The 12,808-nt window shown below is 41.2% G+C and overlaps 1 protein-coding gene across 1 annotated transcript in view; it reads right to left on the reverse strand.

Moving 5' to 3' along the window:
* The window catches only part of LOC104488821 (ras-related protein Rab-40B), a gene marked incomplete at its 5' end in the record, with an annotated part of 20,003 nt that extends 7,198 nt beyond the window's left edge, over nucleotides 1-12,805 (reverse strand). The window contains one exon of the mRNA XM_010130906.1: nucleotides 12,706-12,805. Coding sequence (XP_010129208.1) covers nucleotides 12,706-12,805 — 100 coding nt within the window. The remainder of the gene's footprint in view (nucleotides 1-12,705) is intronic.
* Nucleotides 12,806-12,808: the final 3 nt, after the last annotated feature.

Here is a 12,808-nt window from a genome sequence, read left to right on the forward strand (position 1 = left end):
CCCAGTGTATTACCAACAGCTTTGGGAGGTTTATTTTCGTTTATTAGCCAACGCGTTCCAGTTCTCCAGCAGTATTAGGAAATAGTAAAACCTACATAACAGAAGTTAAAATTAAAAAAAAACCCCAAACAACAAACCCAAACCTATAGACGGAGTCTTGGGACACAGAAAAGATTACGACATTGAAACTGTTTGTGCACAGAAAGAACAAGTTTCATCATTTCAGAAATTCTTGAAACCATAACACATGCAGAACAAACCCTGCATAACACTAAATAATTTGTTCCAGCCTCCTCTGCTACCGCTGGTATTTCCCACAGGGTGAAATACCTCCACTAGTTTATCTACAGTTAATGAAGAGGCAAAGACCATGTTTAGCAAACACTGACACGTCCCACACAGCGCACGGCAATCCATCACTCCGTTAAAAGACGTACCAAGCATGGAAAATGAGTGTTGCATAGCTAGAGGATACACAGCTGAATAAACCTGGCACTGGGCTTTGCACCACAGACTGTAAGCGGCTGCAAGTCACTCATGTTTAGCCACACACATAATGCAAAATACTACTTCTGTATGACACGCACAAGACAAGTCTGAAAAATACACTATTACCAGCTGCTGTTTGTAAAAGCATCTTATCAGCTTATCAAAAGATTTTGGAAGAGATGGATTCAGAAACTTCCTTATACTGCAGCTGTTTTACAGATAGAAGCAGTTGATAATCTAATCTGAACATCTCTGCAATTAGCATTTGCCATTGATTAACAATTAAAACAAAAAGCCTTGTGCCATGAATCATCAGGAACGGCATGAAACCGTAACAATGAGAACAACAGATGTGGATTGTGCTGTTGCAGAAATCAAATGTCCTTCCAGAACATTATTCACTCATTTAGTAAGACAGAATAGCTTTGTTTGCATATGCAACTAGAACATATCTCTATAGGACAGAGGGAAGAAAAAGGCTGAATCAAAAAAATTAAACCCTGAAGTAAACCAGAAAAACCTCCCAGTGCTTAATACTTTCACATGGATGTTTTTTAATAGAAAATACTTACCTAAAGCCACAAATTGAAATTAGGGAACCTGAAACAAGTCACTAGCCCTGCTGAAGGGTTTGGATTGCTTAGATCTAATTGATTTGTAATGGATTTTGTTCTTCTCAAACACAAAATTAACAAGTAGAAAACCGATAGAAATATTATTGCACCCAGGAATGCAGAAAGATTCCCCGAAAAGCATCCAGCTGTTTGGTAGCAACTGCAGTGAACAGGACGCTGTCTTCTCCGCCTGGACGCTTTGCGGCCATTGCCACGCTGCCACTTACGCGTCACTGCCCACACCGGGCACCTCCGCAGCCATCCGTTTGAGGCTTGCTGGGAATTTCCGCTTCTCCTGAAGCTTACAGCACCGTGTCAAAGGGTCTGACTTTTGCTATGGGTCTCTTTAGGGCAGAATCCTCCTTCAGTCATTTAAGTTGCTAGTTTTGTGTTCCACTGAAGGCACCGTATTTACGCCAAAATCCTTTTCTCTTTGACTTAATAATTGAGATGCAATGATGGACAGTGCGACTGGCTGCAGCAGTGAAAAACTCACTGACTCACCTGAACAAAATTTGAAGCAGTGGACTTACAGACCAACCACTGGTCATAGCTTGATAACAGGACAGAGTAAAATCCAGATGTGTCCCTCAAAGATTTTCATAGGAATTGGCTATTAGCCTCATATTTTAGTGGTTTGGAGCTTGTTTTGCATTTGCTTGGGATCTGTGTTTCAACTTCAAGTGACAGGAGTGGGGGAGAAAGAAAAACAGGGGGAAACAGCCAAGAACTTTAAGACTAGATTCTTCAAAGCTGTGCTTTACTAATTCAGCACCAAGAGATTTTATTTAGTGGCATATTTGTCTTTGAAATGGTCTGAAACTCAATCCATTTTATACCTGAGAAAGTACAGAATACGTGACTGTTCACCTTCTAACCGGATGCTCTGCTACATTTTAGCTCATAAACACTACAAGGACTGGTTTCTTTACTTATTCCTCTTGATGTGACCTCTCCTTACAGTTTAAGGCATGTTGTTCCTTGTATATAGCTGATGTCGGATTAGCTTTCAGAATTAAAACAGTATCTAACTACTTCAAATAATAACAGATAACAAATAATAATAAAACCATTCAAACTCGCTGCCCCCTGGGGATTTCAATGGTAAACACCTTTTCCAGCAATCATTCACTCCATCGGTTTGTCCAACAGTAGTTCAACAAGAGTTACCTCAGACACATACTAGTGTCTCCTTCCCACTGTCTGTTTCTATGCCAATTATTAAGTGTCTACAAACAGGTAAATATATCTTTTCAGTTGGATTCCGGGCCTGTACTTAACAGAGTCCACTGAAAACATCCTTAGGTTCAAAGACTGTTGACTGCACTTCAGAAACACAGTTTTAGGTTTCAAGTTCTGACAACCATGTTCTCACAGGCACAAGGAGAATTCAATGGTCCCATCGCTTTCACTTCCTCAGCTATGTAGCTTTTCATGTACACTTTAAGGACCAATGTTTCTCTTCGGAACTCAGTTGTAACTGTTTCAAGTATGTGTGACAAGTGACACAACTTGCAGTTCTGTTTGTTTGTTGTTCACAGCCGATGGACAGCTGCTTCTGCTTCAAAATTCAGATAAGCTTTCAAAACAAAGCCCAGTGTTTTCAACACCATGCTGCAAAGATATAAACTCTTAGCACTAAAACTGGACTCTATCTTTTGATACATAAGCACGAAGGTCAGGTTATGTGACAGTTGTATTTGCCTCCTGCTTCCCATTTCTGTATCATCACCACTTTCCAAATTCCATCCCAAATCCACATTCCCAAATTCTCATCACACTTAATTACAGCAATAAAAGCCATTGGTTTGAAAAGCACAGGTTGCCCATTCAGATTGAAATAGAGACACAAAATTTTAGATCCAGACTGTATTCTTCACCTCATTAATCAAGCCATAACCTGCAATTACAAAATCACACAGATAATTCACTCAATTCAATGATGTGACAATTTCCCCATTTTTGAAAGGGAGTTTGTATCAAAGAGCTCAGCTGTGTATTTAGCTTTGTTTACGCTCAGACACACACCAATGTCACCCTCTATCCTTCAGTACACCCATTTTCCTTCAAATGTTTGAAGAATTAAGTTTACAAGAAGTCTACTCATAAAAAAAATTCAAGAAATTGAAGCGCTCTTTGACAATTGCACTGGAGCTTTTCATAGCTACAAAATTTTTTAGGGCACCAGGTTAAAACTGGAAGATCTCAGAGCACTTCTGAGGGCTCTAGTCCAGACTGTTGTCCTGAGAGCCAAAGCCAATGGTATGGGTGTAGGAGGTTTGACACACTCCAATAATAACCTGAAAACAGAACCAACAACTGACACTCCAAAACCTGTATAAACCCCCCAAATTAACTAGTCAGGCTGCTAATTTACAGAAGCAGTAACTGAATAAGTTTCTGTTCATCCTCTTATATTGGCATGAGTAAGTGAACAAGCCAGGACATTACATGTTGAATTCACACCCTCCCCACAAAGAACGTGCAAGCGACTTGTTAAGAACATGTTTTCAGTCATGCTGTAACTTGCAGTATTTCTGCTAAGACAGCCAAATAAACACCAAACATTCAAGGCAGAGACCGTTTGCAAAGAAAACTATTTGACATCAGCTAATAATGAACTTTTAATCTAGTGAACGATCCATTTCCACTCACATTAATAGGAAAGGAACTAAAGATCCTGAGAATGTACTTCATTCTCCTCTGTCTTATCATTTACCTGTCAACAATAAAATAGCCTCTTTACAATCTAAGGCCTTAGAGGGGTGTTTTACAACAAGAAAGAGAACTGTTCCATTGCCTAGGTCAGGAAGAAGCAGGAACTATGCACTTCAGTTCATCACTTCCTTTCTTCCCCTCTGAAAGAAAAGGATATCGGAAGCATGCGGCGAACTCGTCCACTCAGACGTTTACTAGCAGTTGCAGCCAACATCCTGAGATGAAAGCTGCTATATATAAACATGTTACTGTTTATAAATAGCAGCACTGCAGGAAAAGGGAATGTTATTATCAGCATTAAAGACAAAAAAAGTTCTTCCTTTATTCCACCACATGGATGGATAGAGATAGGGTTGTTATTGAGTGGTAGCAATTATCAGCTGGTCACTTCTATAGTTACTTAAAGCCAATAACATCAGATTATGATTTAAGAGTGAATGTGGATCACTCAGCTCCCTGCACTGGGAAAGGAACACTCCCTTGGCAGAAGATGACAAATATTAGCTTCATGATTTCCCTGCTTGTCTCTCCAAATGCTCTGCAACAGAACCCATCATAAAATCATACAACATTAAGAAGTTCCCAGTTTACAGTCATTGTTATAAAACAGCAACAGTATTTTAAAACAGCTCTTTTCTACTTAATTTTTGCATTTTATAAAAATAATTGCCCTCATTTTTTAGTTCATTTACTATCAAAGTAAAGATAACCATAACCTAGCACCAGTGAATCCGGTTCAGAAATTAACCTCTATGTTAAGTACAGGGGAAAAGAATACTCTTCTACGATCCCGTCTTCTCACTGCTGCTGTTTGTCAGCTCCTGCAAGAAGAGTTCCTCTGTACAGGTCAGGCATGCTGTTAACAGCATCCTATCGTCCCAAAAACCTTGTTACATCATTTTCAAAGATCATCAGCTCTTGAGGGGAGTGTCTCATTCACAATCCCAGCTCTGCAAGTTTCAAACGTGATTCTTCGTTTCTTTGCGGTACACACGCACCCCAAGCAGTAGCTGTGATGTGGTGCTCGGCAAAGCCGCGGGAAGTGCAGGGAAGGGGAGCTCGGCCAGGCTAAGATAAGTGACCCCCAGAAGTGGAATATCAGTACACTGTCCAATACTTTCGGTGCTTGTGGGTATCTTCATGGTATAATAATTCTTTATCATTGAGCTTAACAGTGGAGGTCAAATCATCCTGGTGCATGAGAAAGAAGGCAGGATATGTATCTTTTAAAATTCTACAAACCGAGAAAGAAAGTGGATGGAGCCAGGCAGAACTCGCACTTGTATCTGAAACACTAGGTTTGAAATATGGCCAGACTCTGGAAGGGCAAATAGCTTCAAACCTACTGCATTAAAAGCAAATGCAATATTTCACATTTTACAATATTTGCCAAAAGAACAATGACCTTTTATGTCTTGACACTTTATTAGCAGTAAACTGTTCAAAAACACTTGGCATGAGAAGAATCTCAGGAACATCTGGCCACTGTTATGTGAAGCTATAAGCCTAAGAGCTCACCAAACAGTTGCAAACCTCTCCAGAACTTCCCCAGGCTTTAAATCAAATCTCAAATAAATGATTCTAAAGAATTAAACCTCCACTTTCAGTTAAGCATATCCATATATAATAACAATTAGAAAAACAAGCATTGTTTCATAAGTATGTTCCTGTATATTATGAAATTGTAAGTAATACTTACAATAAATGGCAAGATATAACCAAGGTTTACAAAAAACAATCCCAAAAGCCTGCTCCAGGGTGCCATCACCACTCACAGAAGTCACAGCAGTAGTTGTCACCAAATGTAGTAAAAGTAAAAACCAGGTATTATTTTGCCCCTCACAAAGAACTCTTGTTGAAAAAAAGATTATTTGAAAAAAAAATAATTCTTTGGGCTGAACAAGTAATGAATTCTGTGATTACGAAGAACTGAAGATCAAAGTGGGAATTCACAGCAAGTAGGTGTAAGTGCAATAATGTTGCTTTGAAGATGCCAGAGAGCAAAATTCATGTAATTATTGAAAATTACTGCGGCTTCAAAGCTATCATCCAGAAAACAGAGAGCCGTCATTCCCAGAGCACAGACACTTGAAGAGGAGCTCCAAACCAAGAAACAGAACCACACAGAAACCAGCTGCGCTTCTTAAATTCGCAGTTCCAAGTGAAACACAAGCTGCAATAGAATGGACTTTATAGATAATGCTACCATTAACTCAGGGAATACCCGAGTCATGAGGTATCTTCAGAACACATTCTTCCATTAGGAAAAAGAAGGAATTGAAGTCTGGCTTGGATTCCACTTTCACTTCTCCCCCCCACCCCCCCACCCCACCCCCAGCTATTCCAGCAGAAGCGTTGCCAAAGTTAGAAGTGTGCTGCTTTTCCAGGACAAAAAATTAACACAAAATGCTCACAAACAATCTTTGTTAGGATTTAAAGGAGAGAGACAGACTATGCATTCCTGATAAAAAACTCTTGTTCCATTCATCATTTATTTGGTTTCAGTTTTCCAAGAAATTAAACTGATTTCAGGTGAATGGGATTAAAGGAAATTTCAGGCTGGAGCAATCTCAGGCAGGAGCTCATCTAGACCAGCCTCCTGCTCAAAGCAGGACCAGATATGAGGTCTGGAGACTGCACAACCTTTCTGGGCAACCTCTTCCACAGCTTGACTGCCTTCATGGTAAAAAGGTTTTTCTTCTTACCCATTCTGACCCTCTCGTTTCAACTTACACCAGTCCTCTGTTACCCTCCCACCACGAACCGAGCCTCACTCTGTCCTCTTGACGACCTTCTCAGGGGGACTGGGAGGCTGCTCTTCAGTTACCTGGCCAAAGGTTTTTCTCTCTCAGAGGTGACTCATTAGTCTGCAGCCAAAATTCATTTAAATTGTTAGAACTGCAGACTTTTCTTCACTTAAAAACTATGTAATTGTTTTTCATGTGGTCTGCTGCATTGAACTAGCCTGTCCAGCAGATGTTGAGGACTGTTGCAAACACACAGGAAGACTAGAAGAACAGGGTCCTGACTGACTGAGATCATGCACTGTGCACAGGGATCACCAAAACAATTAGAAAAAAAATAACGCATCCAGATATCCATGTTAAAAGTTTTGCGCCATGAGGCTCTCCGTACCTGACTCAATAATTCCACTGACTGCGTCAGCTACACGAGCCTCTTTTCTAGCAGTCTAGTCCTGAGAGAGCATTAAAAAGGCTGCCAGACCTGCTAGGTCTCTTCTGCGTTTTCCAGCTGGCAGTTTCATATTTCAAGCACTTAAATATCCCATTTTAAGGCACTGCATAAAGTCAGCTTGTAAACGGAGTATAAGGGCACAGGAGGTGCATTAACACATCATTCTCTCAGGAATTTTGAAGGGATGAATTATTTTGATTTGAAACCTACAGACTAAAACACCCCTACCCTACTTTTTCTGTCTTTTGATTAAACTGGGTTGGTTTTTTAAAATAGTTTGTTTCATCCATACGCCTAGAGTAAAAACAAGAGCAATGGCAGAAGCAAAACAGTGAGTTACTGACTGCCAAGACATGCTCAACACAAAAATACAAAAACTAGGAAGGCTGTCAGGCACGTGAGGGAAGCAGACCTCAGAAAGAAGCCAGGTTTGCATGTTCTCCAAAAATTAGATCTCCCTTACCATTTTTAACAGTGCGCTGGGCTAAAGGAACTCAAGACAACACTTCTCATGTTCTTAACTTGGAAGTCAGTTACTTTCTTAACACATGGAAATCTCCATTCCAAAAATTCTCATCATGGTTACTCCACCTCTGCATATTAGACTACCAGTTTCCACTTTGAAATCCAATGTTGCACAAGTAATTTTAATATCCAAGATAACTCTAGACTTACAGCCTTGGCTCTTCTACCTTCCTCGTGCTCACCAGCTACTGCTTAACCACCTCCGTCTTCTGGCACCACTTGGTGACTTCACACAGTGCTTTCCTATCAGCACCCTTCAGTGGCAAATCCCACGCAACAAAGAAAAATAGCAAAGCTGTTATATGGGCTTTCAGCTTAGCACAAGACTACATCTCATGAACAATAAATAGCTTCTGACAACAACCGTGATTCCAAAGTGCTTAATCTTCACCGTTTATATGCCTACGAAACAACAACAATATCACTGGTGGGACTGAAGTGGTTTTTGTACACGGAAGGACGTTGTCACTGCTAGGTCCCACCCATCCTTCCCTCAGCAGGAGGAGAGTTACTTTTCTGTCCTAGAGAAGATCCTCACCTTGCCTTGAGCACAGTCCAGAGCTTCGGTTCAGCCAGTCTGAACTTTATATGAACCAGTGTATGTTCCACTCCCTTAGTGATTTATATCCTTTAGGGTTCAAAACACCCCATGCCTCCCGTAAGGACTCACCGATCAGACCCAGGAAGTCTCAGCTGAACACGGTATATATATTCCTTTTACCAACATGCAGTCAGAGTAACAGTCTAATTAACACATCAGACAGGAATGTAATTATACCAAAAGCAGGTCTGTCCTTCATTAAAGCCTTAGGGCAGCTGTTCTTCAGCACACTTTGTCACTTGGCACTGCTCGTTATTGATGATACTTTCTCTTTTCTGCTTATCCCACCAGCAGAAAGAGGATGCCCTCTTAGATGCCACAGACTGCTGTGAAGCTGTGAGCAAGGTTCGGTTCTGGACCTTTAAGCCCCCTCCATTCCTCACTTCGTAGTAATTAGCTTTCTAACTTTCCACAGATTTGAGTGACAATTTCAATACATAAATAGCTGTTGTGAACACCAGTGTTTTTGTGGACTTTGCCCTGAGTAGGTACTAAACTACAGTCAATACCGACAGATGATTTTATCTCACTTTTGTGAAAGACTGGGCATTAGATACACAAGACATTAATAAATCAGTGTTTGATCTGTAACAGCTTCACTTACGAACTTGCAGCTCCAGCTGGAGTATCTGACCACTTAAACTGCCCAGTTCATTCCTCCGTATTGTAACACGCCAAGAAGTAAAAGAAAGGGGCAATTTTGTGTACAGATATATTCCACTACATCAACAGATTTAAAAAAGCATAGCAAGCTCAAAACAAACATGTTTGGTGTACTACATCTGAGATGATCACTAAACAAAACCAGCATGACAAACACTAGCCCACGTTGAGTATTTTCAGTCTCATATTAAACAAAACCCAGAGGAGCCGAATAAAATGGGATACAAATAAAACTTTTAATGTTAGCTAATTTCTATTCTTAGTCCCATTTTCCATTCTCATTTAGCTTCCAGAACAAAAACAATTTTACAGCAATATGTAAATGTAATTTAATCAACATGTTGGATAAAACTTAATGCTGGCACAGGCAAACACAATTTTGGTTAGGCCAAAGCAGCTTAAAAGGACTCAGTTACCTTCAAGTCTGACCACTTTTCAAAATAGCCTGGACTTGGTCTTTCATGTTGCACACCTGTCTGGGAGCCTCATGGTAGATTTGTTTCTACAGTCACTTTCCCACTCCCTCATATCTATTAAAAAAAAAAAAAAAGAGAGGGGGAAAAAAAAAAAGACACCAGTAGCTGCAGGGAAACTGAGGCAGGCAGCGCAGAGTGCTATTGCATGAACGTGCCTGAGAAAGATGGAGAAGAAAGTGAGCCACTGCTGTCTTCTTTTGCCACAACCATCTGAAGGATCACTTGTAGCAACAGCAGCTATCAAAATCAGACAAATGTGTGCAGGTTGGTATTAGGCAGGACTCTGGAAAACACTTGCACGCTAAGATTTCAAGGCTTCTTCATACTGAAGCTGTACAATAATGTTTGACCAAAATTTACATGTTTTCTTTTTTTGGTCTTTTGTTGCTGTTGTTGAATAGGCCTTGCTAAGAAATGTAGAGGCCAGTTACTGGAGAAGAAGAAGGTACAACACCTTGTCCTTCTCTGTATTGGCTTTATAAATAATCTGTCTCTACTTCTCAGAGCACTGTAGTGCAACTTGGTGATACCTCCTGTTGTTCAGCACTAGAAAGAATCCAGTATCAAAGCTAAATTCTAACTTTTTTTCCTCTACTCTAACGCAGTGCTGTTCTTTCTGAAACCCAGCCCTGCAGCTGCAGGGTGATCTTCCCATTCTACCCACGGAACTGGAAAGCTCTCTGAACAGCTGGTCTTATCCAAAGCCTCGTACAGCCATTATTGTGACCAGCCTTTGAGCTCGTCCTTTCTAAACTTCTCAACATTCATATTCCCACCTTCAATTTACTAAATTGCAGCAGCAGGAGCAACCTCTCTTCTGGTACAATATTCTGTTACAATCAAATTCCATCCCTCTTGCATACACAAATTTAAGCAACTGCCCAAATTCCCATGCTTCATCACACGAGCTTTTCTATTTTCATTCTGCAGACCCTTCACTGCTCTTCCTCCTGTGTTGCTCTTATCTTTTACTACATCACCTCTCTCCTCTTCCACTGTATTCTCAAAGCTATTCCCTTTCACCAAGCTCCACAACAAAGTTTGTCATTTCCAGTGGCACATTTTGACCCAATCTATCACACTGCTCTTCTTTATCTTCCCAATTCAGAGACCTAGCAGGCATTGTGAAAGTGGTAGATCATAGCAGTTAACTAAGGACTTGAAATGGTGAAAAAGCCAGCGTTTATCGAGCTTTTTAATCAAGTTAAATTAGAAAAACAAGTCATTAAACATCCAACAGGATGTTTAGCTCTACTCCTCCCCCTGCATCTCTGTTTTTATAGTCCCTGAGCCTGCACAGGTTCCTCACAGCTGCATCCTACGCAGCCACGCTCAAGTGACGCGGGAAGGGGTGAGGAGATACAGGCAGAGGAGGGACCTAAGATACAGACCACCAAAGAAACTGGGCAGCTTACATGCAGCGTTCAAAAGTATTTCAAGTTCGATGCATTCAAGAACATTCTAAATTGAAGAGTAAATATTTTTTATGAACTTCCACAGTTTAAAAACCTTCCTGAAGTAAGACTAGACAGTCTGCTACAAGAGAGTGGACATCAAGGCTCAGCATGTACAAAAATGCTTAAGTACGACACCAGTTGCATAAAATTAAGTCAGATTGTCTTCTTTCCACATCTTACTACCATCTGTAATATCCGCCCTCCTCTTGTAACTCCTACCCCTCTCTTCACACACGCTCATCTTCTTGGGGATAAGAACTTCTTCCAGTCTCTGTGAAACAGGGACCTTTGCTAGCAGAGTTGGTGAGGTCCTGAAAGCCTGTATTTGCCTACCCTTGTATTGTTCAGATTGACAAATAGCCGGGTGAAGAGACCACAGTCCATGAAATAGTGCACAAAACTTACAACCCTGTAGGTGTACGTTTTGAAGCTATCAGTAGTGATGAAGAATTTCCAAGCTGCATGTTAAGTACTCACAAAATAATTCAAAAAGGGTATTTGTATTTCTTGGCTGTTAAGAAATCTATTCACAGAGTTACAGCGTTAGCCACACAATTTAAGTCTTTTTTAAGAGCAAAAACACAAGCATCACAAGGTTTACATGTAAAAGCCTGAAGTGAGACTCATGAGCTCAGGAGCTGGTCAAAGATTCTCTCTGTTACGTCAAGACACATTGGAGACTACAGCGCTCCTTCAGCGTAAGGATTTATACACCAGACTGCGTAGAACAGAGCCAGGCACGCTCCCCCCAAGCCGTCTGTCCCTTTTCTTCAACCACCTGAAAAGCACGAAGAGTAAACATGCTGCAACACCCCGAGGGATAATACAGCAAAACTATTAAGCAAACATCTTAAAACGTACAATGATGCCTTCAAGGTACACTCTGACTCATGAGCAATGGTACAGAGAACTCTCCTCCCTCCCTCCAGTTCTTTGCCGTGAATCAGTGCTATGAACTCAACATAATAACAGATCCTAAGTCAGTGTGAAGCCTTCAAGCGAATTAACTAGTCACAGACTGGCAGTAAATTCAAAGCAATGGGTAATTTGACAAAATAATTTGCTCTTTAATATGCCACATGACAGATTTGCATGAGGGGAAAAAAAGAAGTAAAACTAGAGTTTGTTCTAGGCAAAAAAGATTGCAGGAGTGAAAACTGAGGGAAGGAAAACAGAAATCCCCTTTTCTCCCAGCCATTAGCTCCGTTTTAAAGCAGTCTGCAACATCCACAACCCCCTGTTCTGCTGACACAACGTATCTCACGCCGATGAGACTCTTCAGTCTTGCCCTTTAAAAAGCTTAAGTGAAAGAACATATTCCAAACATGAACCTTGATCTTAAAGGGCTACTCTTCTGATATTGAGACATGACAGTGAAAATAAGGGAGAAAAAAAAACCCATCTCCTTTCTTGCTCTTGCAGTGAAAACAGTTTCACAGCAAACACCTTTGCTGTTTAACAAGGATTCTTTACTAGAAAAACATTTGTATTAGTATTTCCCTCCATTTGCTGATGACAACAGAAAAATAACAGCTTAGGAAGAGAAATCCTATCTCCGTAATCACTACATTCTGTTTATTAAGACATTACTCTTAAACTTGAGTTTCAAAAATAGCTTCACACATGAGATCACCTGCATGGGATTTTAAACCCCAACAACAATTCCACCTCCTTTCTGAAAACTACGAGCAGCTAAACAACATTCTGCATGTCTTTGCTTGCACCCCTTTTCTCCTTGGGTACTACCTGGGAGCCAAATAAATCAGCAGCAGCCTCCAGAAGCGCTTGTTCTCACCTGCTGGTCCAGCTGCACTCACTTCCCAGCACCACAGCGTGGCCTTTGCCTCCTCACCCCGGGTCTGGGGCCCGAGAGGCTGGAGGGCCACAGGGCGCTTGTGGGTCTGTGAGTGAGCAAAGGGGAGCAGCAAAGGGCAGGGACACCTCACCGCAGCGGGGACGCAGCTTACCCAGGTTGTACCCGTAGGGCGACTCGGAGGCCCCGTCCTGCAGGCTGGCCAGGATCTCCCCCTTGCCCACGTCGCTGTCGCCCACCAGCAGGAACTTCAGCAG

Source organism: Buceros rhinoceros, unplaced genomic scaffold (assembly GCF_000710305.1).
Source record: "Buceros rhinoceros silvestris isolate BGI_N320 unplaced genomic scaffold, ASM71030v1 scaffold43512, whole genome shotgun sequence".
Taxonomy (NCBI): Eukaryota; Metazoa; Chordata; class Aves; order Bucerotiformes; family Bucerotidae; genus Buceros; species Buceros rhinoceros.